This window comes from Orbicella faveolata, unplaced genomic scaffold (assembly GCF_042242905.1).
Source record: "Orbicella faveolata isolate gen_17 unplaced genomic scaffold, um_ofav_v1 contig_3, whole genome shotgun sequence".
In the NCBI taxonomy this organism is placed as follows: Eukaryota; Metazoa; Cnidaria; class Anthozoa; order Scleractinia; family Merulinidae; genus Orbicella; species Orbicella faveolata.
This window is the reverse complement of record NW_028301558.1, coordinates 7,699,355-7,727,261: the sequence shown is the minus strand read 5'-3', so window position 1 is coordinate 7,727,261 and position 27,907 is coordinate 7,699,355. Positions and strand designations below refer to the sequence as shown.

Sequence of the window (27,907 nt, the reverse complement as noted above, 5' to 3'; positions counted from 1 at the left end):
TTCTGTTATATCTATTCTAGAAGCACTCAGGCGTACAAAAGGGGAAAAGAAGAAGTCAGGTGTCATGAAACAATAATGCTACGATGGAAGATACTGTAAGTTCCATTTTATTCCCAAGCTGTTTATTTTTTTCCATGCATGGCTTTGAAATAAGCGCAAGATTTAACAATGCCCCTTACATGTATTTAAAAACCTCAAGTGACCTCAATCCCCTTACATTTTATGGCTTATTTCTGAATTTTCACCGACTGACAGGTTTTAACGAAGCCCAATAGCAGCGGCTCGATAGTCCTTCCAGCGGTCACTGCTCGTGTAAGTGCCACATCCCCCAAAATGCAATTCGGTTAGGAAAAAGAACTCGTTGGGCATGACGCGGACAGGATGGTGGATGGGCGATGCTGTTTTGCGCCAATCAACAGCTACACCTCGTCGTTCATACACCGTGTTACTGGCGTGATAAGAGCTTGGGGTTTGGTGGCGGTGATTTGGCAGGAAGGCGAACAGGCTGTTCGGGTTGCCGTCACAGTTCCTAAACTGCACGTAGTGACCATTGGAGATGAAGCCCTGGATGCTGCGTTGTGCCGCAACATGTTTTGGGATGATCCCCAAGAGGATGTAATCATGCATGAACCTGTTCACTGGCGGCGTGTAGCCCGTGTAGCTGTTCACCCGGACACCAAAGTTGTAATGCTTGTAGGCATGTAATGGCTTGATCAATGTGTAGGACTCTTTGTGGCCCCCAAACTGCTGCAGTTTTAGGAGGACGTTTTTTCGTTCGGTAAAAAGAGCATTGACAATTAAATTGGCATGTGTCTTGCGGGTGAAGCCCCTAGGGAGAAACGTGAAGCCACCGCCGCTTATTGCCATCTCACAGTACACAATCAAGGGTGAAAGGAAAGGCACAGGTTTGATTATGTAAAGACGGCTCGTTGCTCGGCTGTTCATCTGCTTTATCTGCTTACAGCTAGTAGGTAGCTTGTAAGAGTGCTGACAAAGAAAAAAAAAATTAAATATATAGAAATATTTCGTTCATAATTGCATGTAATGATTACAAGATAATCTAGATGAAGCCCCTCAAATTTTACCCACTGACCTATACTTGTGGTAACCCTGATGATACTCAAGATTACCAAGTGAGAATGCCCTCTCTTGAATAGATACTGAACAGCCTATGCTATCCTGGTGGACGACCTTTCAGATAAAAAATGTTGCGTAGTACTTCAGCTTGCCTATTACTTCTAACAGTTTTTACTGTTTTTTTTTTGTTTGATATATGCATGGCATGCGCGCAACACTGACTAAAATAATACTTGGCATTGGACACTGATTGGTCTAGCAAAACACAAGCTTACGAGAGAGTCTGTCTGAGGTTGCTGTAATCTTAGCAAGGTCATGTGAGCTGATTTTGTGGTGCAAACTTAAAAGTAATGTTCCCAAGATTTAATCACTTCTTTCTATAGTGTACTTACAGTGTAACAAACCAAGAACAAAGTGATAAAAACAACCACAAACTTCATTTTTTTCTCTGCGAAAAGAAACCGTTGAGTTAACATGTGCACAGTTACATTATGTTAGAGCGATTTTATAAGCTTAGGTGTTCCTTTTTATCTAAAAATGAAAGAAAGAAAAAAAAAAAAACAAGGGTTCGAACAAATTAATAAAACATTAGCTGAAATGGTGTTGGAAGCGAAAGAAGCACTAATTTGAAAGGATGAAGTGGACTCAGGTTTCTGTCAAAGTTAATAGAGGGGAATGGTTATGAAGCTCGACAAAGTTCTTTGTTGTATGTTTTTGTTCTCTTTTTGGCTTTGACCGTGCACAAAACACAATAGTTGTTTACTACTGACCGAGGAACTAACCAATGGAATTGTTTTGATTACGTAACTCGTGAACCATTCAGTATAAATCTTGGCATCTTTGTTTGTTCTCGGGCTTCATTATCATTCCCCCCTATTAACTATGGTTTCTGTGGATCATAATTCACTCCTTTAAAGCTGCTAATTCTTCAGCAGAAAGCGTTCGGTATTTTTAGCCAGTTTCATGCTCACAACTTAACATATATAATTATAGCATTACAGGGCAGTACTTAGAAATTTGAAGAAATACATGTTTCTTCCACAACGATCTAACTAGAACTAAAAAATTACTTAATACGCAATGGAAGTGGAGTTTCTATATCACAGAACAGCTGAGTTCCAATAGTCTTTACCTCGTACTTCGCTCGACAGATTCCAACGGTATCGAATCTTTCCTCAAAAAAAAAAGAGAAGAAAATAATTTTAAACCAATAAGTCATTTCCGAGTTGCTCTTACCTCTGTTTCAAAATGAGTCTTGGTGTACAACCTTTCATAACGAAATAGGTGTTCCTTGAACGTTGATTTTCTTGCAAATCAAACTCATTTCCAAAAACAGAGGTAAAAGGAGACTCGGAAAGAGCTTATTGAAAGCTCGTATATTTTAACGCTTTCATAGATGTTAGATGCTATATGTTTAAAGGACATATTCACTCGCGTACCTCGTATCTCGAAGTAAGATGTGAAAATGATTCGCTTTGTTCCTTCACACCCAGGAGAGTGTTATGATGCAGTATTACGCCACACATCAATTTATAGTGATCGCGTCACACGAAAATTCACTCAAATTGTTTTCTCAGCGACCCTAACTGTGTTTAATTAATCATTTCAGGAATCATTTCAACAAATCATAGACTTTATGTTTACGTTAACAGCTCAATTTAAATGCCTAGCCTTTAATGGAAATTCAAACATATGTGTACTGACCTGAGCAAATATACTATCAGCAACTTTGAGAATGTGACACTGTGTATATAACCTTAATATTAGCTTTAAAATTGTGAGTTAAAAGGGACTGTGGTTATAAAACGGGACTTTACAAAACCTTTTAATCTTATCATGAGTCAGAAATTTGGTGTAGTCGTACATTCATATCACGACAGTTATGATTACGTCTTTCAAAAATAACCAAACAAGTTCAATGGATAATCGCATATGAGTAAACTAAAGAGCGTTGTTGTCCTTAATGGAACTCAAACATGTCGTCTTGATCTTGGCAAATTAACTGTCGACAAGTCTTGATATAAATTAAAAACTCTGAGAACATGGCGCCTGTGTATATCGAACCTGTTTAATTTTAATAATTGCTTTTAACGAGGAGTTAAACAAAACAGGCTGTGTTTATAAAACGAGACTCTACGAAACCATTTATTCTTATCGCGAGTCACCTTTGGCACATAACAGCGATTCTGTCTTTCAAAAACAACCAAGCAACTGCACTGTTTAGATCCAACGGTTGTTGACACTATCTGAGTAATCAAAAAAGAACCTTGTCCTTAATGGAAACTCAACATATTGTATTGACTTGAGCATATAAACTGTCAGTAAGTCTTGATTTAATACTCTGAGAACACCGCGCCTATCTTTATACCTTTTAACCCTTGATAATGGCTTTTAATGAAGAGTTAGAAAAAAGGCTGTGTTTCTATAATGAGTCTTAAAGAAATCTTGTATTTTTTTAGTGAGTTGGGTTGACTTGTTATGAGTCAGAACTGTGGTATTATCATACAGTGATATTACCGCAATAATTCCGTCTTTCATAAAAGAACATTTATATAACGAGACTTAAAGAAACCTATTATTCTAGTAGTGAAAAAAGAAAAAAAAAAAAAAAAGAGCCCGAAATGTAGCAGCTCAAGAAAGCTTGCAATTCTTCTTGTCGTCATAATGTAGCAGCTGTTATAGTTTTGGCGCTAGGGGTATTAATTGTTTCTGTCGTGTGTTCTGCTGTTCTGTCAAAGTGTATCGAGCCATTTGTGTGAAACCGTGCGAGAGCTGCTATTCAACCCAAAACAATCAGAGTTTGATTCGCGAAATTCTTTTGTTGCCAAAGCGCTGAGCTAAAGTTCTTTCCGCCTACACGAAAAGCTCAGTTCTGCATCAGTTTTAACCCTGGTATGTAGATGTATAAAGAAATTTGTAGCAAAGTGGTGATTCATCGTGAAGAATAAAACGCCAGATTTCGAATAGATAATAACTTGGTAAAGTTTACCTTTAGCTGTTCGACAATGAATCTTTTGTTATCCCTCTAGAGTAGTCTTCTTGTTCTCAAGTATTAAAGACTTCGTTGTAGAATCGGCGATGCGGTGATCATTACTTTTATACAATTCAGAAGAACTAATTTTAGATGCACCTTAAAAAAACTCCGTTATTCTAGAGTCTGCGGTTCCACTCGGCTATCGCCTCGTGGACCCACAGCTTCACTGATAATGTTGTGACGAAATTCATGGTCAATAACAGGAAAAACGCATGAGAAACGAACGTCAATTTGTTAAATATATCCCTTTTGGCTTTTGCGACCAGTGAATTGGATTCTTTAAACAGATTGTCAGGAGCTAATGGATACATGACAGGCTGCAATGCTTCAGATACATTAAACTGAAAGAAAATACAGCTTAACATGGACACAGTTCAATACCCGACTTTTTCGGGTATTTCCTTATCTAGATAACCATCATGATTTCTGAATTTAATTAGCTAAATTTTCCAAAAATATTTCCACTGTTGTAAAATTCTTCACCAAATATTTTATCTATACAGCAGCATTCTTCGATCAGTTTTTTTGATGCCATTACTACGGTATAGAAATCTGTCATCGAAGGCGTATAGTGTAAGAACTCAACTCGGGCTCTCTACAACGTTTAGATTACCAGCGAATATTTGACACTTTTAAGAGCCTTTTGAGCCTTATATCTAATTTCTCTACCACGTACCTGTAGAAAGTAAACTTTATTTGAGATCCAGTAGCATTCGAAGAGTGATCTGAGCTATCAGGGTAACAGTATTCGGAATTCAGAAATATTAATTTATCATGCAGTAATTCGTAAATCTTAAAATATATTAAGCTTTTTTTCGGTGACACTTATAATGGAATTTCCAGTTAGTATTAAGTGGAAGGCTATCTTATAGATGACATACTTGCATCAGTAGGCGATACTTAAGATGGGCGCTGAGAACTCAGTGTTGGGTGGCATTCTCATTGGAAAAAGGAAACAGCTTATCCATGAAATGGTCATGCATTCATTCCCTTTTTCTCCACTAGTGAGCTGTTACCTTAAAATTGCTGACCATTATGAAAGTCTCTGGATCATGTACAAAATCTATTAAGTACAAACTGTCCACGGTACGGTTGAAACCCGCTATTTCGAGCTCTCGGGAGGAACACAAAAAAGCTCGAGATAGGGGTGGTTCGAGTTGGTAGGAGAATAAATGCCTGAAAAGTATAACGAAGGGAAAATGACTCGAGTTCGAGAAGGTGGTGAGTTTGAAATAACGATGCTTAATTGAATATTATATTTCCGTTCTCAAATCAGGTGAGTGTGATTACACTCTTCTTCAATAAAAAAAATACATTTTATAAGAATACTGGGGCTGCTATTTGCGAAATTTTTAGAATATTTTAAGAATAAACCCGTGGCTGAGATTTTGAAAAGAATATTAGTTTTTGTTTTGAAAATTTGTAAATGCAATACAGTTATATGTTTTTTACTAAGCCGTATCAATTCTTCCATTCTCTAAACGATGCTAATAGCATTTCTACAAGTAGTTATGTGTGTCGTATTAAGCTTTATTGCTTTTAGTCTGGCAAATTACCTATACGCCATCAAAGTCATGATAGCTATATAGGACAGATACTCTGACGTTATGGTGGCATAGTCAGTCTACTTTATATTCCTATAAACTAAGAATATTTCTCAAGGGTATTTTCAGCCTTAAGTCGGTAGAAAACTAAGAATATTCAGCCCGGGCCAGAAAAGCGATAATCATATTGCAAAAAACAAAGAATCTAGTCTGAGACAGCCAAAAATTTCGCATATTTTAAAGTATTGCTCGTGCTAACCCTTACCCCATACATGTACGTCCGTTTTACACCCTTAGTAACAGATAATGAGTTGTTCTTTCCATCCATGGGTACAAAGATAATTGTCAAAATTCAAACTAGATTGTAGCGTTTGTGAAAGAGCTAGGTTGCTTAACCGTCAAACCGGCCGGGAGCGATGATCGGGGTGAGAGGTCCAGTTAATTATTTGCAGGGCATAATGCGGTCTTAAAAGCAACTAACTGTTTTAGAATGTGTCTTGGAAAAAAGATCAGTTCGTACTGGCTCCAAATTGAGAAAACATACTCTGAATTGAACTTCTTATTGTAAAGAAATATCGATAAGAAATAAATTACTAATTTATTATTATGAATTCAGCATTGGTCAGACTCTCGAATTTACAATAAATTCCGACCACACGCAAAAGGCTGCTTAAATATGTCGTTTTGTATTTCAAAAATTTTTATTTCCTGCTGCTAAAGTCCACATCACTCCTTTGCTGTGGGAGTTACACTGGTCCCCTGTTCGCTACCGTATCGAATATAAAATAATATTCTTACATTTCGGTTATTTGCGCCTTTAAAATAAATATTTTATTCCCGCCTCAGTATAATTTAAGACGCAGTCATCATACTAGAGTTCATTTACACCTCCTAAAGCTAGAACAAAGAAGACTTTGGAGGACAGATCATGTAGCAGCGCCCAGAATGAAAGCTACTTGAAACTACTATTTTCACATGTAAGTTTATACTTCCACGCAATCAATTATATCTTCTAAGCCCCAAATCAAAGGCTTTTTATGTATATATCACTGTTGTGGAGGACCTGGGAGGTGATTTGTCTTTTGCTGGCTCATCAGTCATTAGTCGAATGGCTACAACAGTGAAGGTTTTCCTAGACACAACGTAGCCGACCAGAAAAACACGCCATCACCGAAATCATTGCTAGTATTTTGGACTAAGATAAGATATGGAACGAAGTTTGCTCAAATTCAAGGCAATAAATATAAAAACTACTCTTTTAGTTAAAAGAGTAATACAGTTACACATTTTCTTGAATATTCTCTTTTATTAAAAACTAGGTTATTGAAATGCAATTCGAGAGTTTTCATCGGCTCTGCCATCATGGGTAATGAGCCATTATATTACGCTCTACAAATGTGGTAAGCTAACGTGGGATTTTTTTGGGGACGTTGCAATTTTTATTTTATTCTAGGGGCGTTTATTGAATTACTATTATATATTCCACTCATACTTCTTCGATATGAGATGATTATGGCCAACTCGACGCTACGCGCCTCCTTCGCTATCTAACCATCTCGTATCCAACGCTCGCTCGTGGAATAATTGTTAAATATACTCCATTGCGGAGTGTCTTCTAGAATAGCTTAGCGTGGGAGACAACATACGTAGCTACTTTTTACGAGTAAGGTTTTCAATACAAGAAAACCAAACATTGAAATACTTTTTCCTTTTCCCATTTTGTGACAACACTACAGTTTGCGAAACGAAAAAAAGAAATAACACGTCTTAATGCCGATGGAGAGTCCGTATAAAAAAAAAAGTTAAGCCTTGGAGCTGACTAGCTCGTAGCTGCCGGGGCTTATCCCGGTTTCTGTATCATGAAGCGGTTAGGTGTATTTCTACTCCCCCTGGACGGGATGCTGGTCCATCGCAGGTCTCTCCCCCGCAATTTGTTAGGTTTCCCCGACAATTCGCCGGTACCCATTTATACTCCTGGGTGCCGAGAGGCACTGTAAGAGTTACGTGTCTTGCCCAACAACAAAACACAGTGTCCCCGGCCAGGGCTCAAACCCGGACCGCTCGATCCGGAGACGAGCCCACCAACCATGAGGCCACCGCGCCTCCACAAGAGTCCGTGTAATTCCATAAACTGTTTAATAAAACATCATGTTAGGGTCACCTAGTCGCATCCTAAAAGCCTTCAAATTTCTACTTTAATTTAGCGACGAGTGTTGGTCTGCTTCATGAATTCCCTTATTTTTACGATGTGTATAGATATTAGAAAACTGCATCTCATTTCATCATACATTTTTCAGCCACTTGTGTAACAGTAAGAGAGTCTGAAAAATGTTTTGACGCCATTTCCGCCCAGAAGCAAAGAGATGGAAACAATGAGTCTCTGGCTGCTAAAATGGCCTTGCGCGAAATGTTGAAGCTGGGATCCTTGTCCAGAATGAATTCAGCCGCACCAATCAGGAGCCCAGTTCGTGGGCGAACGGGTTTTTCAAAATCAAGGGGTTTGCGAGCAAGCGTTCCCTCCCTCGCCCCACCACCCCCTGTTTCGCCGAATTTTTCCTCTCGCTCTTTACGCGCGGTCAGAATGCGGAAAAGCTCTTTGTACAGGAAAGCCTGCTACGCAGGCTGGCAAGCAACACAACATCCAACAGGTATAAAGATCACGTTTGTTTATTGAAAAAAAGATAAAGAATTCCCGAAGACTGTTCCTAAACAAACTCATGAGCAGCCGATTTAATTTCTCAGTTATTGCTAAAACATGTACTACAGAAATACACTCAGAAGCTTGATTAATCAATACAGCCTTGCACTTAATGGATACAATATATTATCATGAGTTGAGCAAATTAGTTGTCAGAAATTGTGTTCTACAACTTTGAGAACATGCTACTTGTGTATACAAACCTGGATAAACGTGATAATGGCTTTTACGATGATTTGAAATTAAAAGAGGCTGTCCCAGCTAAAAAACGTAAAACTAAACCGTTGATTTTTCAAAGCAAAGGCAAACATTATCTTTTGCTCCATCATTTTATTTTATTTTGGAATCACGATTATGAAGCAAATTGTATATTTTCTCGGACGAAACTTTTCTAACGTTTTCAAACGAGATGAGTATAGTCATCGTAAGAAAGGATGTCACGGGCTCCTGCGTCAGACATTTAAACCTTGGTGCCTACAAAGTGAGGCGAGAGAGGGCTGTCGCTGTTCAAATATCTCTCCGAGACAGTAATTCTATGCGATAACTGCTTGTCATCGATTCATAACGTTGCCGTGGCAACAGTTCAATTTTAATTTTCTATATAATTACTCGTTCAAATGATATTGTTCAAGTTTATTTCAGTTTGAAGTTAAGTGCAGTTCAGTTTAAGTTAAGTTTAGTTTAGTCTGGTTTGGGTTGGTTGGCTTGGCTTGGTTTCGTTTGGTTTAGGTTAGTTCTGCAGAATTGCTTTGTGTCATCATCCCATTGTTATTTTCGACTGAATAGTGCAGTTGGCTTTTCGAGTTTTTTATTTATGTCCTGAGAAAATAGCAATATCCAGAAGTCATATCCAGACACTAACAAACCTTCCTTATAAGCTAAGCTCCGCACGCTATCTACCAAAAACATTGTGCGTTACTGAAGGGGTCTCGTAACAATGATAAGCAAATGGAGTTGTTCTGTATTCCCTTCCTCCCTTCGCCTTCGTGTGTGGATTGTACCAGAGCAAATATTAATTCGAAAAGTTGGTCAGAGGAAATTTTTTTTTCAATTTGTTGAGCTGAACAAAGTTTCCTTACCAATCGGCTAGCTGTATGCTTTGCAGTTCGTAAACATTGTATGCTTTAGGTTATTATGCAACAATTAAACTTTGTTACCACTGAGTTGTTGAAAATATCAGGAATCAGTGTTTATAATTCAACCAAGATAAGAAATCAAGTACCCTAACAACGAAATCTAACAGCATGTTGAGTTTTCCCACTTTTGGCTACCTTATAATTTACAGTATGACCATGGCAATAACCTTTCCCCTACATGCCTATCAGTACAAGTTAAACTTAATCTTATGCGAGGGTACAAAATTGCCTGTTAGTAAATACCATATAGAAGCCTTTTTTCAGGTATTTTATGAGTGGTGAAATTGAAAGCAGTATATAAAGGGATCGTAAATATATTTAGACACTGCCCCTTCATGGTCATGAAAGGTCTTACTGTTCGTCCAAGATAACTTATCCTCGTTAACTACCAGAATCACAATGGACTTTATCGGGTAAACGTACATTAGGGTTTAAGCCTAATGAGCTTGCATGAAACTTTTGACCGTGTACCGTTGAATTGCCGCAACAAGTATTAAGGTTTTTAACGCAATATCTGTCAGTTAACTTGCTTGGTGCCGAAGACGTATTCGGTTCGTTCATGGCCTATTGTCTTTTTTCGCCATTTTTGGGATTTTTTGGAGCGTTACATTGTGGAAAAATTTTTGATTTTTGTTCTAGGTTGAAGATAGTTTCGCAAGAACAGTGTAACACGTTAAACAATAACCAAACATTTCGTTTTGAACCTTCCTGCTTTTTATTTAGCATCGTGATTAGCAACGCGAAACAATTGAAAGTATACCCTGTAATCAAAGAAACTACTCACTACAAAATTCAGCAATCACCGTCCAATTCTAATCAACTTGGAAGGAATGGATTCTCCACCTTTGGTTTTAATGCTGAGCTTTAGGGACCTCCTCAATGAGGATCCGGGACGCTGAATTCCAGCCCGTGTATGCGGCAGCATTTCAGTACCCCTGACAATCACCAACCGAGCGTCCTTATAAAATGATTAAAAGTTTTTGGGAATACTTTCAGGCACTATCTTTATTATTTGTACTCTGTCGAGTAGACGTGGGCTATGAGGAGGTGTTAGGAGTCCTCGGTTTAAAGAACAAGGCGGTGAAGAAATCGCATCTCGATCAAGGTAAAATTTAGTCAAATTGCCATCACCCTAACATAAATACATCCTTGATAATCATTTAAAAGAATAACCTGAAAATTGAAATATGCAAACTGACCCCCTAGAAAGAACTACAGACTGTATAGATTACTACGAAATGTGATGTAAACTTGTAGATGAATTTGAACTTTAAAGCCTCAGTTTCTTTTGGCTTACAACGAAAGTACCATTTTCGTTCTGAAATCTTGTGGCAAATAAAGATAAAATTTCCAATATTAAAAATCGAGAAAATGTTTTTCAGTATATCTCCGTCATGCCCATATAACTTCTGTTTTTCAAGTATCTCTACCCTCTATGTATAGGGCTAGGTGGTGTTAGGGCAGTTTGCCAGATTTTTTGCAAAAAATGACTAATTGTATCACTTACCTCCTAATGTCTGGGCACAGAAGACAAAAAATGCGTTTGCGAAAATCAACTGCCAAACCTTCTTTTGAAAACTCTTAGAACACGGTCCTGTTGCTGTATTTATAACCCAAAACCAATTATCATTTTTCAATTAAATTAAATTATGGTTAATTAAGATTAATTAAAAATTAATTTTGTTTGCTTGGTCGTAATTTAACCTGGTTTGTTATTGCTCAATGCGTTAGAAGAACAAAACGAGTGAACGAGCGAATAAACGAGTGTTGAATTCATTTGATGTCGAAATCAGCAGTAAATATAAATCACAAGCATGAAGGATTGGTCAAGACTACAATTAAAAGCTCGCAGCTTTCCAGATCCAAAGATAATTATCTTCTTCGAAGTTAAGCAATCTTTTTTTTATTTGTTTGACGAGGTTGTTGTTCCAGTAAGAACAAATCTGTGATACAACTTAGGTGTATTAAATTCTTGTTTTCATTATAACAAGCAATGCTATTCGCTAGCAAAGTTTTTTTTCTTGGATTTACCAATTCATCTAGGTCTGTTTATTTTTTTGCTATTTGATAATGCGAGTAATATTTGTTTTTCTTTCCGTGTTTTAACTGAAGTCAACTCGAAGTCTTCAGTTCTCAGCAACTGAGATAAAAACGACTGGCAAGGAACAATTTACAGTAAACGACACTAAACGAGTCTTTCACTTCCCTGCCTTCAGGCGAGTATTCCTAAGAATAGTTACCAAGTACTTCAAGCCTCTGTGTTAATTTTCTATTTTAAAGAGTCAGCAATTTTTTTCTTTAATTAAACGACTATAGTACTTGCAAAATGGGGCGTATGGTTAATAAAACCCTCGGGGTAACAGGTTGCCTTAGAACACGGGTATGACCCTGGTAGCGGAGAATGCCCCTAAGGACCTTTTTTAGTAAGAGTTTACCCAGGAGGGGGTCGCCATACCCACACGAAATGTGAAGATTGCGTACCGCGGCCAAGTAAAGTTTTATGATGCTATGCTTAACTTTTCTAACCAGGTAAGTGGAAAAATATATTAAGGCGCCCTCCGAGGCTGGAAGAATATCCCCATCGCTAGAGATGAGCCTGTTCATGAGACAAAATTGGATAAATTGCTTTTCCCCAGACGCGTACGTACGATTAGTAGTCCAGGCCAGGCCCCAGTTTGCGTACTTCGTAACTTCTTCTTTTAGAGGGTCATGAGCGAAGCCGGGATGGTGTAAGGGGTTCGCTTGGCTGTTGGAGCAGCTGCCCGGAAACGAGATACCTGAAAGCGTGAGAGAGCGTCAGCAATCTCATTGGAGATTCCCGGAACATGGCGGGCCCTGACAAAGAAGTTATGTTTCATAGATATGAGGACAAGAAACCGCAGGAGGTCCATAATACGGGGAGCTCTTGAGCGACCCGAGTTCAAGATGGCGACCACTGATTCGTTATCGCACCAGAACTGGATACGCTTCCCGGAAAAATGGGGAAACCATAGAGCACAAGCTACAACTATGGGGAAGAGTTCCTGCCATTCGATGCTTATGCCCCGGTCTTTGTTAAGTTGCATATGGGGAGGCCACCTACCCTGAAACCATTTCCCATTAAAATATCCCCCAAAACCGATAGTACCCGAAGCGTCGGTATACAAACTCATGTCCGGAGACGGGGTGACGGTAGAGTCGAGGAAAAAGGAACGCCCATTCCACCCGGCAAGGAAGGCTTTCCACATATTACGGTCCTTGAAAAATTCCTTGTTAAGACGGATGTGATGGAAACGGTTGGGTACGCCCCTGGTAAGGTCAATCATACGTTGCAGGAAAGTCCTCCCTGGAACGACTGCTTTGCATGCGAACTGCAGGGTACCTATAAGTGATTGGAGTTCAATCAAACGCACTGAACGGGGACCCGTAAAAGAATCTAAGAGTGCCCGGGTGCGAAGAAGTTTGTCCTCGGGAAGACGGGCCTCCATACGAGTACTATCGACCTCAATACCCATGAATTCCAGTACTTGGGAGGGGCCCAGGGTCTTTGACGTGACTACAGGGGCACGAACCGACATGAAAAGGCGTAGTAAGGTGCTGAAACTGGACAAGCAGTGCAAGCAGGATGCCTCGGCGATAAAGAAGTCGTCTAAAATGTGAATGACGTTCCCTAGGTTACAATTGTTTTTTAGGACCCATTCCAGGGCATCAGATAATTGATTGAAGAGGTACGGGGCACTGCGGAGCCCAAAGGGGAGATAGAGATCGACATAGTATTGATTCTGCCAGTAAATGCCTAACAGGTGATTTAAGATCTGTTTTTGCCATGAAAGAGCCCCGACCCAGGGACTTAAGGATGCTTATTGCATCATCTACCCGAACATATTGGAGGGAATAGCGGTCCTTAGGGATGTAATCATTAATACTGTCGCCCTCGGGATATGAGAGATGGTAGATGGTACGCCATTCCGTGGAATGTTTCTTAGGAACCACACCCACGGGGTGACACTGGAGGTTAGGAAGGGGAGGGTCATTGAAAGGTCCTGCTACCCGCCCAAGATTAATCTCCTTAGCAAGATTTGTAGAGACAACTTTAGGGTGTTGAGTCGCGGAAACGAGATTGCGGGACACCCGGGATTTTTCAGGACCAGTATAGCCGACATGCGTGCCATAGCGTAAACCACTAATTAAATTATTTACAAAATTACGGTTAGGGTGCTGGGATAATTCCCTTTCTAAAACATTAACGTCAATTGGGGTGGATACAGGTGGTGACTTGTTCCTAGCCTGGAGGTGGACCTTATCTCTTGCTGCGTTCGCCATTGCTTGGGCTCTGATACCGCTGGCTACTCCGGTCCTTCCTAGTGGAACTTCTTGGGCAGCTGAGGATGGACTGGCTGGGGGAGTGGCAGCGTCGGCAGACATGTGGGAACTGGCAGGAACTGGAGGTACACCCAAGTGCGCGGTTGAATCTGAAACACACGGGCCCAGTCCTGGATTGCTGGCGGGAAGGGTCGGCACTCGGGCAGTTGCTGTGGCTGTGGTAAGGACTGGAGCAGACAACACAGTGCGGTTTAGCTAAGCCCGAGAACGTCACAGTCCAAAGTTCGAGGTCAACCTGGCCCCAATTGATAGTTAAGTCACTGGCGGCCCGGCGGCGAAATTGTTCGTCGTAGGTCAGCCAGGACAGACCCTTAAATTTGGTAGCCTCACAGCTGATCGTTTGCTGATACTTTAAAAGTTCCAGGGAACGGCGAGGATAGGCTGTGACCAGAACTAACATGTAGGTTGTGTAAGCGTGTAACCACTTGTGAAAAGTGTCTATGATTGGCTTACGTTTACGGACCATGGTCATCCGAGAGGAGGGCGCTGAGCTGGAGTCATCAAAACGGAGCTGGAGCTCTGGGACCTGGGGTCGAGAAAGCGAGTCGGGGAGTAACAAGGCAAATTCAATGTACTCACCCCATAAAATTTTTTCCTCAGTGCTTTTTCCCAAAGTCCTTTGGAAGCCGAGTGGCGTGGCTGCGCCAGGTCTTCGCTGTTGCGGACCAGATGAGGAAGACGGAAAGGAATGAAAAGACTGGGCGGTGTCGGGAACGGCCTGAGAGCGATGATTATGTAAGGCCTCGGCGACGGATTGCTGTACGGTCCGTTGGATGGCAGCCAACTGCCCAGCCGTAAACGGCATTTGCTGTTGTTCCATGGCCTGTGCGTGACCGTCCAGTATGACGGATTGTTCGACAGGGTCCAAGTCCAGTGGCATTTCAAAGTCGTCCTCTGAACTCACGGAGGAAGAATCGTCGGTGACTTCAGCGACTGGATCGGGCTGTTCAACAGCTGGCCGTGCTAAACGCGTTTTGCCCTTGCCCTCGCCCTTTTGGACGCGGCCAGCCGGCTTTCTTCCCAAGGCCGAAGGTCTTTGCGTTGGCTGGGAGGCGTTTTGTAAGCGTTTAACCAGTTGAGCCTTACTCCCGGTAATAGGAAGGTTAAGTGCCTGAAGGCGAAGACGAAGAACTTCTGAGGTAAGTGAAGCGAGGTGTTCTCCATGTTTCGGGCGACGTGGACGACGGTTGCGAGCCTGAGGTTTCGGAGCACCACGAGGACGAGCCATAGTTACAATTTCGAGGGCGAACTAAAAGTTACAGTAGTGATATAACGAGCGAATGATGCTAAAGTCCAAGCTAAGCCTCTTTTATAGGTAGACTGATGTGTAGGTTTAAACCAATATAAAATCGTGTACCATGAAACGTACAGAGTCCATGCGGCCTTGAACGAAACAAGAATGGGGCTATTTAAAAGACTAGCCATACAAAAAGCATGATATAGTTAAACCGGACGTTGTTGCAACATGTATACGTGAAAGGCTATTGTGAGTATTGTTTAAACTAGACAAGAAAGACTTCTATAATGTTCTAACGCGTAACAATTCTATTGCGTTACGTTTAACAACAGTAAGCTAGTGACTGTACGTAAATAGCGTCACGCTCCATTAACTGCGCTTTAACGATTGACTTTAAAGCTTTATTTATTGTGAATTCTACAGGAAATTTTTCTCAGCAGGAAAATAAAGAAAAAGTAAAGCACGGAATAATTTACATGCAGGAAGAGATACTAAACATTTCCCTTCCCCACCTCAAAAAACACCCCTTAAGATACAAACGTAGTTGCCATATCGTTCTGTCCGGTCCGCTTTGTTTATTTCCTTATCATGTTCTAGGACCCATTTGGTGTAAGCCTTCGCGACTGAGCAGTCTTGTGACCCAAACATACCGATTAAATTCTTTTTCTATAAAAGCCAGAAGCCACTAGGGGAACTTATTTGATTAATTTTAACTATTTTTCTAAGTTAAGCAATCTTTTTATTTGTTTGACAAAACAAATTTGGGAAGTGACAAGCATTAAATTGCATTATAACACCAAATTCTATTCGCAGGAAAGATTTGTTGAGGGCCTCCCAGCGGGGGGATATATACATGTTCAGTTGATCCCTTAAAAATTTCACTTTTTCTCCCTTGTCCCTTAGTTCCCTAAAATGTCTTAATTGTCAGTCTTCCCTTTAATAGTAGAGACAACCCATCTTCCTTCAAATTAATACCCAAATATCGCTTGTTCTCTTGAAATAAATGATCATGTTCAATTGTTCCCCAAATCTCCTGAGAGACCTTCTTTGTTGACCTTTCTGTTTTTTCTGAACCGCGATAGAACTGGAGTCTCACACCTTTTTTGGTGTCATACTTTATTGCGCTCTTCGTGTTTAATGAGAATGTGAATCGTGCAATTCTAATCCTTTCTGCATAGGTCATCGTATGAATGCGAGTGCAATTAAGGATTTACACTACGAGTGATTGCGAGAAGTGCAAACCCTTAATTGCTCGAGCTTTCATGAAATTACTCATTTATTATAGGACTGAGAAAGTTACCAACTTGCGAACGACGAACGTGCGAACTGAGCTACGAGAACTCATGGAGAGCAAGGTCATTTAACTGAGTTCATATGATAGGTGTCCTGCATACTGCTAGGATCAACGCTATCGAATTCATCGTGAGTAGTGATAAGTTAATAAAGATGGTGAATTTTAAGCTCGGTGATGAAATGTGAAGGTGAATTAATCAACATGACACGAGCGTGGGACAAAGAAAAATTCTGAGTCCCCGACAGGAATCGAACCCATGACCTCCCGAATACCGGGCGGGCGCTCTATCCACTGAGCTACGAGAACCTTGCTCTCCATGAGTTCTCGTAGCTCAGTGGATAGAGCGCCCACCCGGTGTTCGGGAGGTCATGGGTTCGATTCCTGTCGGGGACTCAGAATTTTTCTTTGTCCCACGCTCGTGTCATGTTGATTAATTCACCTTCACAACAATGAAGTAATTTTCTCTGTCATATAATAACCATGCACTGGGAAACTACGAAAAACAACTAGAACAATTGACCGTGAATAAAACTCCAGATCTTTTTTGCCATTGGTGCTGAATAGGACGAGAACATAGAGTACACTGCAGTAACTATGAAGGGCCGCACAAAATATTCCCCGGGGGGATTCCCATATAAAAAGGAAGGCCCGTGTGCTCGTCGGAAATTTTGAAAAGAACCCCTAAGAAGACTACCAAGATCCCGTTTTGTGAGCGTGGCTTGAATGTTCTTTTTTTTTTTTTTTTTTTTTCCACTCCTACAACACTTAATCTCCTGTCATATTTTTGTCGGCTCAATACCCTAAAACGTACCACGAAAGTTCCAGCTGTACCGTGGACCTTTTGAAAAGGAGCACCGCCCCGAGAGGTGCTAAGACCGCTTTTTTTAACTCCTAAAAGGTACAAAGAACACCCCCGTCCTTTTTGTAGTAGAGCCGTCCCTCGAACTGGTAACCCTCCTTCCACTGCTGATGTCGAACGCTTAATTGGATCGATCGTTTGTGTCCGCACTAATCAGTATTCCATGAACACACCGCATTGGATACATACGAAGTGGTGAATGACAAACCAGGTGGATAGCCCCGAGTTTATACAGACATTTGTTGGAATCGTCCCATAATTGTTTTATCTGCTGGAATGGCTAATGGACACTTTTGAACGAGGTGATGGTATGCCAGTGAAAAAGCGGCAAAATTTGTGGCGTAGTTTCCTCTATGTGTGGTGAATGAAACGCGATAAACGGGCGAGACATTTTTGCGAAGTGTTCCTCTGATTTTTCGGAGACATCTGCTCAAAGGTCGTCTGTATTGTAAAAAAAAAAAAAAAAAAAAAAAAAAATGCCGTTGTACGCGATAAACGATAAAGGTTTATGGGTGAATCCGAAGTAAATGAGTTGCTGAAATTTATATTCCTTTGGCATGTCAAATGAAGCAAGGGTTTAGTTGTCACTGAATAATTCAATTTCGGAGAAGATGAATTTTGCGCGGCCTTGACAACCAAAAATTGTATAAAAGTGTCTGGTTCATAATTTTACTAATTGTTCATGATAAACTTTTGCCAGTACTCATTTTCCATATACGCTCAAACTAAGGTGTACTGGCAGACTGAATGAGCCAATCAGAAAGCTTGAAGGTCAAGAATTTAATTCGCTTCCTTTAAAACGCCTCCTCTCACTCTCACTCACTCATTTTTGCACGTCGTTAGGTAATCATGGTAAAACCGGTCCACTTGAGCTTCGCTAATTAGTAGACTGCATTTCGAGCAAGTCTTAATTTTGAGCCACTTTTGTACTTCCAAGTTTTCTGGTGCAATTAGTGCATCTTCTTTTTTCAAGCTACGCTAGAAATCCGAAAATTAATTATCAGGATACCGGAAAGTCACTGAAACAAGAAGTCTTTCTGCAATGTTCTTGGAAATTTATTTGTTTCCTAGTTGACACCGAAGTTTCAAATCTGTTGATATAAACGCTTTGAAACACACTTAAGTAGTTTTTTTGTCAATACTATACTTATGTTCTTTTAAAGGTCTAGTTAATCAAGTGTAACGTGTTTACTGCTGAGCTTTTGGAACCTCTTCAATGAAAATCCGGGACATTGATTTGGAGTCTGTATGCGGGTTAGCAGTACTGTGGTCAGCGATACACTTTCCAACCCAGAATCCCACTCGCACCTTTCCCTTGTGAATGTTATTACAATGACCTTCAATATGGCGGTGACGATGAAGATTGTGGTTCTTGCCGGTTCTCATGTAGTACATACCTTCAATGGTAGCAGGAGAGCTGCCCTCGGAACCATTGAACTTGAAATACCAACGACTGCAGCAGTTGTCACATCCACCTACCCTGAGCTTACCAGCAAAGTAAACATGGAGGGCAGTGTCTGTGAAGTTCTTCATGAATTCACAGTTCTACAGGGATAAATACGATAAATGGATATTGAGGTATTATTACATAAACATCGAATATTAATCATTTGACATTAAATGTTAACTCCCACCTGGATGAGATCTTTATCTTTCCTATGGCAATTCAAAGAACTCAACTTGTAACCTTTTCGTCAATAAAATGTTATTTTCTGATAATAATAGTAATACTTTGAGAAGAAAGAGATGCGAAAACCTGGTCTTGACTAATTTCCTGTGGTCACCATGGTAAACAAATCGCTGCTGCAAGGTCATAATGTTCTGCAGATCACCTTGCCGTTGTGTGGGTTTTCATTGGAGTAAAAGGTGGCATAAACTTGGCACTTGCCTGGATCACACCTGAGCTTTTGCCGTCCTCCTTTTTCCAGGTACATTCTTTCTAGTTCATGTGCGAGGAAAGCTGAGGTGATCCTGGAGTTCCCCTCTCACCTTTCGCCCCTCGCTGTCCTTTTTGGCCGGCGGAGTCCTGAGCTCCAGGCTCTCCCTTCTCTCCCTTCGTTCCGTTTGCACCAGGTGATCCCTGGGGCCCAGTCTTTCCCGGGCTGCCCCGTTCTCCTTTGGCTCCGTCACGTCCATCACGGCCAGGGTTTCCATAGTAACCAGGCATGCTATGTGATAGTGAAAGTTTAACCCATAGAAATAATCGCATGGATTTACTGACTGGAGTTAATTCCAATAAATTGACGCATAACAGGTTTTTGATTGCTTCTCTCACAGATGAAGAAAAGTGAAATGTAAATACTATAAACTAACTTTGTTTTCGATGGGTTTGCTGCTGCTGCTGTTGTTGTTGTCCTTCGCAGAGCATAGGGTGATCAGGATTAACACCAGACAACATAACATGTTCGTCAGCATCATAATTCTCTGACCTGGGAATAGGAATTGCGACATAGTACATGTAATCATCGACACAGCCTGAAATATTTTAGTTGAAATATTGCATTATGTCGCATCATCAGTTTTGCTTTTAGGCAAACTCAGTAAATCTGCAAATGATTAATTAACCAGTATTACTTAACACCAGTTGTGGTTGAACGTTTAATTGCCGTAGTTCTCAAGTGATCTGTGCGATAACGAAAGCGACGTAAGAAGCAACCGTAGACCTGATTGGCTTTGCGCCATTTTCGTCCCAAACATTGATATATTTGAACAAGATAGATGAAAATGATTCTTCTCTTTTAAAACGCCAAAATACCTAAGTATGTTAAATTTGCCAGAGGTGTTCATACTCCTTGCTAATTTGGCGCAAACGACTTTCAGAAATATGGATATTCAGTTTGTTTATCTCTGTGCACTAATTAAGAGCCATTTTTCTTTTTTCCCTTTATTAGATCTGCCGACCTACTATTTTAACAGAATAGTTGCGTATAAGTACTAAATTATTTACCTTTGACTTAACTCAGCGTTTACGTCGTTTGAGCGGGGACAGGAAGCTAAACGGTAGAACAGAAAAATGAAAGTTAGATTTAATATGCAAACCAACAAAGAATCCAAAAAAAGGAGATAAAAGAACCGTGAACGTACACCGTTGAGTTCTCCGAGTTAAAAAGCCGAAACCCTAAGCTGGTCTTCTCAGCTTTGAAATAGCTTCGCTGTTTCTTATTTGCTCTTTTTGTTTGTTGAGATATTGATTCTCGTCAAAACAAGTTTGTGAAATGAACAACACATAATACGTAGTTAATCATTTATCTTTTCTAACACGCAATGTAATTCGCTATTTTTTGTTGTTGTGACGATTACTTAAGACATCACTTTGTCCAACAGTATGAAGCCTTCCATTCTTGCCTCGTTTGTTAATGCTGCAAGGCAATTTCAAACAAACCAAAGCCGCCCTAAAGTCACTTTTTGATGCAAACGATGACAAATGCTAGCATCCTTAAGTAAAGTAAAGTAAAATCCTTTATTTAAAACACGATTATTGTTTAAGCACTACATGCTTGATTGCCAAAAAATAATTAAATACATCATTAGTTCTTAAAATCGAAGTGTAACAAAGAGTCAAGTTCATTTGAACATTACGAGTTACTATTTTCGGTTTCAAGCGAGCTTCTTCCGTCAGTATTTCAAGCGGATGTGTTGATAATGCCAGACGAGTCCAGAATTTCCAAATAAGAGACTTTTTCTCTTTATTGGTATAACTTGAGCTCTAAATTACAGGGCATGATAGAAATTACCTTCCCGGCATATAAATGTATTAGACTTAGATCTGAAACCAAAACATTAACAAGCCTAAACTAATGAGTGCATTGAGACACTGGCTCAGTTGACTTCACTGTCCCTTTGGAAAATTACCCGTCATTGAAAGCAAAAGAGCGTATTTTTGGTTTACTTTGAAAATTGAAATTTCTTTCTCAGTGTTACAGTTGCCATATTGTAAGTTGTACTGAATCGATTTGCCTCTCGATTGCCCAGAAGAAGGGTAAACCGCCACGTCACAGCACATAATAATGAGTTGAATGCCGTACCATACGTATGAATCACAAGGACCATTCTAATTTACAAGCAAAATAATTATATGCAAACCATCGCAGAGGTCATCACCCTATGGGTATACATTTAGTGATTTGAATACCACGAGTTTCCAAAAACAAAACAATCATGTTCAGCTTAGTGATTTATTTCGTCTCACTTTCGGTACAATTGTGTTTTCGATATTGTCTGAAATCGAAAACCGCCCATCCTGAGAAGCAACAACTTATCTGGTTATAAAGTTGTATACTCGAGAATTGTGTTATCTTATTGCCTTAAAACTGTAATTTTTTGCAGTACCACTCAAGTCGGACCCAGTCGGCCATGGCACTTTCGCGGTGTTCTCAAATTGAAAATCGCAATCAAAATGTGCTGCACGTGGCAAACACTAGTCCTAACTGATCGATCCTGATAGCAAACTAAGCGTATGATTATGCTGTAATTACGGGTTATCATCATGCCACTAACACAGCAATTAAAATAGTCTGGCTTGTTTGGTTTCGATGTGTGGACCTGATAATTAACAAACTATAGAGACATACAGTTAAAGCTGTGAGAAATTATTGAGAATTGGTTGGTTGACCCGGTATCAACAACAAAATTCACTACACGAGAGAATGCGAAGAACTTCAAAACGTGTTGTATGCGAGACCATGGCAAAACGTGTTTATATATGAATTGTTTATTTTTTTTTACACCCACTCGGCAAGTTGGCATTTAACGACCAAAGAAAACGCACTTAAGGGAAGCAATAGCTTTTGTAAATTGATATATATGGGCCGGGGGCATCGAAATGCAAGCGAGGAACTTTTTCCTTCATATTGGTTTTACTGTATAACTACTACGCACTCTAAGATCTTGTTGTTTCCAGTTCGTTATTGACTAAATAACCCATTGTTTTCAATAGTTCATTACTGACATTTCTGCCAAAATTGCTTATGTTCATAGTTCTTCTCTCCATTCTATTATCGAGGAGAGTTTTGGTTTTGGGTGCTTTTTAAACGTCGGAAATGTCCAAATGGAGAACAACGTGCATTGACGAATAAACTTTGTTTATACTATTAATAGCCGTTTTTCATATTCTCTAATTACTCAGTTTTGACCACTTAATAATGATTAGCTGATATGACTTTTATAAGCATTTGTAATCGCAACTTGAACGATATTTTGGAGACCAAATAAAAGCAAACCTTCCTCCTACAATTTAAATCGGTTTTGGGTTGTGATTATAGTTCTGCAACAAAACAACACGATAAATTTGGAAATTCTCCGATTGAAAAAAAAAAACTTATCTCCACGTATAATTTTACCAATCCTGCACCTTCTTCAGAGCTTTTTAATCACTGCTGCACGCAGTACATAAGCAGCCAGCTAAACGACGTCGAATGAAGCGTTACATATAATGCTATCGTCCATAATGCATCAAATATTTTCGCTCGCGCGCGATTCACAGGGTTAAACGCGTTACGTGGCTGAATATCCCCAGCTAAAACTGGGGAATATCCGAGTGATATTCTCCAATTTTTAAAACCTCGCGTGTTGCGAAAAATATTTGAAAATGTTCAGTCCTCGCGTGTTGCGAAAAATATTTGGAAATGTTTTCCTCGAGCTACGCACTCGGAAAACTGTGAACTTTTCGGAACAGATAATGTCCGCGGACAAATATCCGAGCATATTTTAGTGCCAAATGGAGACTATTGGTTATATAGACTTTTATACTTATCAGGAAGTCTTAGAAGCGAGAGAAACGCTTGAGAGGGGAATCTTTACTCACATTTAATTAGAGTTTAAGTATGTCAAGTACATCCTCGCTTGACGTTCAATAAGTCAATATTTTGGCGAGTATTTCATTTTTAAATGACACTCTGCGTTTGTTCGTCGAAGCTGAAAATAGAATCTGAAGAAAGTTTTTTTTTATTAAAGGACAACTGTGTGAGTCAACATACAACATATGATCAACATAATCATACGGATAATGTAAAGAGCTCAATGCAAATATCTCATTACATTATATCAATGTTAACCAATGCAATTTCCTCACAATGCACTATACTCTACTGTTATCGTGAAGTTTCACCGAGAGCTGAATTTTTTTTTTCTGAGAAATCCCGCCGTCGGCGTCTATCAGTAAGTGTTAGGTTTTATACATGTATCATGTCAACTGTGGTCAGTGCCTCGAGGGCGCCTTGGTTGGGCTTTAGAAATTGACTTTACTTTCCAATAAATAGAAATGTTCGACCTCTGAAGAGCTAATTGGGACCGATTTGGGGCAAAACTGTCGATAAATGTGTCGGTAAAAAGGAGGGAAAAAGTGATCTTCCGAGCTTCGCATTGATTTTCTGTCTAGTTTGCACGTGAATCAGTTTTGTTAAGTGCTTTTATATTAGTATTGGAAAAAGCAAAACGACACATTTTTCATAGTCTGCAATCTTGAAGGCCAGAGAAATGACGACTAATAGCTAATTACAACCAGCATAAACGTCTCTGAATGATCGGCATGGCATGATTGCGTCAAGGGAGAGGTCGAGGTAGTCACTGGAGGGCGTAACTCATTCAGGGAATTAGGCCTCTGGCTCAGTCCCACTTGCCACACCGATTTTGCTCATGTTCACCTTGAATCAACTTTCAAATGTTCTTTACTGACCAGCATAAGATTTACATGTAACCCTTTATTAATCAGTGCAGAAAATTTCCTCGGCGTTATAAAGTTTGAAACGTAGCCAAACGAAACTTCACAAACAAATTTAATATACAACTTCTTTTTGCTTTTATATGTCCGTGGCGATATATTACTCAAACTAATATTTTTACCTCGATTAATTGGATTAAACACTGGCCTCCATTATACCGTTGAGTTTACAATTTCTGTTTCAGTAGCAGTTCAGTGTTAAGAATTGTAATAAGTTTAGTTGCAATTAAAAGCTGTAATAAGATTCAAATGTTTTCTCGCCCGCGTTTCACAACGAATGCTGTTAAGCCTGTGGAGGTGGTACTTCTTCCACGTAAATCCGGGACACTGAGTTCCAGCCTGTGTATGCATCAGCGGATCCGTAGCCAGCACAGTCACCGACCCACAATTCCACGCGCACGACACCTTTGGGTACTTTCTCGCACACGCCTTCGATTTGCCGCACGCGGTGTAAATCTTTCTTGGCGCCGTTTCCGTGTACCATGTAAACCACTCCATCAATCGCCGCGGGGGCAGAGCACTCGGCACCATTGAATTTGAAATACCATCGTCTGCAGCATGCATGGCAGTTATAGATGCGAAGAGGACCATTCCAGAAAACACGCAACCCTGTACGGTCTGATATCTTATTGAAAATACATTCCTGAAAATATAGATCATAAAAACATGTTATAAATTCAGCACCATACGCGTTCGTGGCGAATGGCGCATCAGAGCGGCGCTTATCTCTGGTTTCTGTAGCATGAAGTGACTAGTCGTATTCGAGTTTGACTCATCACATCATCACGAGTTCGACCCATCACTGACCACATTGGTTCGCCGTTGTTTATCGTTTTGCCGTTTCGTCGTTTCGTTATGGTATTTCATCGTTTCGATGTGGCGTATCATCGTTTCGACTCGTCCACTCAGCGAGGCTACAATTCGACTTACATTATACAGCCCCGTAAACGTTATTTTACTTTCTAGTCCTCTCACACCAGAGAGAATTTGAAAAACACCACAAGAGAACCTGGTCTCTTACGATATCAGAAGGCTACAAAGTACATGTATGCGAGAAACATTACAAATAAAACGTATTCCAATACAACATCAAACCGAAATTTCGATATTTACCTTGATGAGTCCAGTATCGATGCCATTATTGAGATTGGTAAACACGCACTGCTTCCAGTTACGACCGTAGGGCCCTGGATGTCCTCGGGGGCCGGGAGGGCCTGGAACTCCCACATTGCCTGAATCACCCTTGCTCCCTGGCGGGCCCGCAGGACCCGAAGGCCCTTGGGGCCCCTGAATGCCGGGTGATCCAGCAGCACCCGCCGGTCCGGCGGATCCTTGAATTCCAGGGATACCTGGGATTCCGGGTGCACAGCAACAGCTGTTGCAATCTTTACAGTGTCCATCTGGCGGTTTTACGGAAGGCCTCTAAAGTTAAAAAAGGCTAAAAAGATCAGTAAGCAAATTTTACGGTGAATTAAAGTAGTTATTTTTTTCTGGAACATGATCTTGAAATTCACTATCCTACTTGTAGCCTTGCCTCCCCCCACCTCCAGGAAAAGTGTTTTTCGTCGCGGGGGTAGGTACGCCTACATAAACTTACCGGTTCTCCAGGGCTTTGTTGTTGCTCAGAGCCCGGCAGCAGAAACACAACAACAAGGATAAGTTGAATGAATGACATCTTTGTCAAGAGATAATCCCTGTGGAGAGGAAGAGATTTTCTTTTTCTTACTTTTTTTTCGACCATTTAACCCTTTGAATACCAAACTTTCGCCAAAAATAATACCGTTTTTAACCGTTTTGTCGGGTTTTTTAGCTGCCATGATGCTAAATAAGCGTAAGTTTTGCTAAGAAGGCTTTTTTTTTAACTAAAAGGAGAGATTTTTCGAGAATTAGGTACAAAATTGAGCAAAATTTCAATTCCGGGCATGCGCGTAAGCCAAAATTTGGACAAGTGCTAGTTTGTCGAGATCTCTTTTGTGTGCTGTTATCTTATTTTATCGTTTTAATCGACCGACCAACTCTCCTTTTATCTTTCAGTATTTCACGCTGTGTCAATAACTACAGTTTTAAAAAGCTGAGCCGTCAGGGTCAGAGAATTGATCATGAGATATTTGTGAATTTCCACTAAATTTCACAATGCGATTCACATTGTCATAAAGGTTTCAAGAAATAATCATTAGAGCTTTTCCGCAAAAAGAACCTTGAAAACGCAAATATGCATTTGACCATCTTAGGCATGAAAATGAGATGGCTATTCACGGCTTCTCTTTCAAGAAAGAGTCGTACGCCCAGAAGTAAAGAGGCGTAATTTTGCTGTATATTTTATTTACCTCGCTGCGTTCGCAAATACCTTAGGAAACCAGATAAATTTTAAAAGCAAATTGTTGCTTCTCAGATAAAGAAGATTTTTAGAAAATCATTGTAATAAGACTAACGATTCGATCCAACGTTCTTTATTTACATGATAGCTTTTTCGTGACTGTTCCTTCTTCGCTACAGGTCTCCGAATAAGGAAATATGGCGTTCAGTAAGAAATATGCACAATTCTAGGTCAGCTCCTTGAAGGTTTTGACATGAAGTAACATGTATTTCTTTTAGGTGTTTAATTAGGTTGCTTTGTATTAGTTCCCATTGGGATAATCAGGCCTTTATATACCACTCCTTGTAAATATCAAACCACTTGACGCCGACCAGTTTACTCGAGGCTGTTTTGTCGTTAATGTTTATATCGTTGTTTAAAATAGGGTGTGACATTTTCTTATATTCTTTGGCTTGTAACCTGTATTCAGCGTGTCTCAGATTCTTGTAAATAAACTCGATCATTGCTGGCGGCTCCCTCCACTATTTGTCGTATTACTTGTCTCCTCTACTTATAATAGAAATGCTTTCTACTCGGCTGAGCGAAGCGAAAAAGAATAGAAAGGCCCTTATAATCGAACGGGCAGGGAATTTACATGCACGATGTCATAATGGATACATTTGCATCTTTAAGGTTGTTGAGCGGAAAAACTCTAATATGTGCATATCACCACTGTATTGAAAATATGTCTTTGTTCATTTTGTTTCACTTCTCGCCTGTATGTTTAGTGTGATATTATTCTCAAACCAGATAAACGTGCCAATTAATAAAGTAAGCCCGTGTAAAAAAATCAATGGCCCCATTGATTATCTTGCTTTGCAGGTAAAGGCTCTTTAGGCATGTCGATCAAAAGTTCTTTGAAGATAAGAGGTTGACGCTGGAAACAATATTTATCGATGGAGTGATATTTCGAGTATAATATGGATCCAACTTGTTCAAGTACTCGCCCTCGAAAAAAAGCACGCGTTATAATCTTCGCACATTAATTTTGTTTGTCATTTCGTTAGTTTGTTCCATATTCTTTGTCATGACATCTTTTTAACTTCGACGTCTTTGATTGAATTTGGCTAGATCGGACTAGCACACTGTAGTAGTTTTTCGTTCTGTGTTAGTTAAAAGGTGTAGCTGGTTGCATGCAATGTTATCACGCGAACATGATTGAGGCACACCCATGAAAAACAATTGACCACTTTGTGAAATCGATTTTACGCTTAGCATTTTTGCAGGCGAGCTTGCATAGCTGTACTAGATTGTTATAGCCTCTGTGACGGTCGATCATTCTGCCAAAACTACCTCAAAATCTTTGGAATTCAAGCTTCATGCTTGGTAATCCGAAGCTTGGTACTTGAGTGCCGTTTAATTAAATAAAGGAAAACGTGGATTTAATACCATTGCGGCAATCTCTTGTAATTTAACGTTCACGACGTATGATTTGTACACTAGTCCTGTTTGCGAGTACGCAGTATTTGAGGTCCGAACACACAGAGCCGAATTAAGTGATATAAACACAATCTTGTACCTTACCCAATACTTCTGTTCCACCTTTCGCTAGCCTGCTGCGCCAGTGATCATGGACTGTGCTACTGCTTAGC

General features: G+C 40.1%; 7 protein-coding genes and 1 pseudogene across 13 annotated transcripts in view; all 8 read right to left on the bottom strand.

Annotated features, from left to right (window-relative positions):
* LOC110061059 (uncharacterized) overlaps positions 1-27,871 on the bottom strand; it is a 100,666-nt pseudogene extending 72,795 nt beyond the window's left edge. Inside the window, exon 1 of the transcript XR_016209675.1 lies at positions 27,840-27,871. The product of XR_016209675.1 is annotated as an uncharacterized LOC110061059 (transcript). The remainder of the gene's footprint in view (positions 1-27,839) is intronic.
* The window catches only part of LOC149106223 (collagen triple helix repeat-containing protein 1-like), an 84,864-nt gene extending 56,970 nt beyond the window's left edge, over positions 1-27,894 (bottom strand). Inside the window, exon 1 of one of the 2 annotated variants that reach the window (XM_089297775.1) lies at positions 27,840-27,894. The gene's annotated coding sequence lies outside the window, so the exon portion shown is untranslated. The remainder of the gene's footprint in view (positions 1-27,839) is intronic. The other variant, XM_089297774.1, reaches the window with a different exon arrangement.
* On the bottom strand, positions 92-27,901 carry LOC110061763 (uncharacterized). 5 transcript variants are annotated; one of them, XM_089297751.1, is made up of 4 exons: positions 4,067-4,328; positions 2,210-2,251; positions 1,470-1,525; positions 92-987 (listed from the first exon to the last, which is right to left on the bottom strand). In XM_089297751.1, the coding sequence occupies exons 3-4, from the start codon at positions 1,515-1,517 to the stop codon at positions 259-261; spliced, it is 777 nt and encodes a 258-aa protein (XP_089153877.1). In that variant the 5' UTR covers positions 1,518-1,525; positions 2,210-2,251; positions 4,067-4,328; the 3' UTR covers positions 92-258. The 5 variants fall into 5 exon arrangements, with proteins under 5 accessions (XP_089153877.1, XP_089153878.1, XP_020624275.1 ...); XM_089297752.1 differs by having other exon boundaries at positions 2,210-2,246; XM_020768616.2 differs by lacking the exon at positions 4,067-4,328 and adding an exon at positions 2,517-2,618 and having other exon boundaries at positions 2,210-2,246.
* Positions 11,399-13,305, bottom strand: LOC149106227 (uncharacterized). Its single transcript, XM_089297755.1, has one exon. It carries the CDS (start codon positions 13,044-13,046, stop codon positions 12,189-12,191), a length of 858 nt encoding a protein of 285 aa, XP_089153881.1. The 5' UTR covers positions 13,047-13,305; the 3' UTR covers positions 11,399-12,188.
* On the bottom strand, positions 13,318-15,079 carry LOC149106226 (uncharacterized). Its single transcript, XM_089298381.1, has one exon. It carries the CDS (start codon positions 15,077-15,079, stop codon positions 13,769-13,771), a length of 1,311 nt encoding a protein of 436 aa, XP_089154507.1. The 3' UTR covers positions 13,318-13,768.
* LOC149106225 (collagen triple helix repeat-containing protein 1-like) lies at positions 18,430-19,175 on the bottom strand. Its single transcript, XM_089298380.1, has 2 exons — positions 19,074-19,175; positions 18,430-18,786 (listed from the first exon to the last, which is right to left on the bottom strand). Exons 1-2 carry the CDS (start codon positions 19,173-19,175, stop codon positions 18,430-18,432), a joined length of 459 nt encoding a protein of 152 aa, XP_089154506.1.
* On the bottom strand, positions 19,057-19,699 carry LOC149106224 (uncharacterized). The gene is made up of 2 exons (XM_089298379.1): positions 19,555-19,699; positions 19,057-19,461 (listed from the first exon to the last, which is right to left on the bottom strand). Exons 1-2 carry the CDS (start codon positions 19,697-19,699, stop codon positions 19,181-19,183), a joined length of 426 nt encoding a protein of 141 aa, XP_089154505.1. The 3' UTR covers positions 19,057-19,180.
* On the bottom strand, positions 23,889-27,904 carry LOC110062657 (collagen triple helix repeat-containing protein 1-like). The gene is made up of 4 exons (XM_020769606.2): positions 27,840-27,904; positions 25,557-25,653; positions 25,073-25,381; positions 23,889-24,602 (listed from the first exon to the last, which is right to left on the bottom strand). Exons 2-4 carry the CDS (start codon positions 25,632-25,634, stop codon positions 24,243-24,245), a joined length of 747 nt encoding a protein of 248 aa, XP_020625265.2. The 5' UTR covers positions 25,635-25,653; positions 27,840-27,904; the 3' UTR covers positions 23,889-24,242.
* Positions 27,905-27,907: the final 3 nt, after the last annotated feature.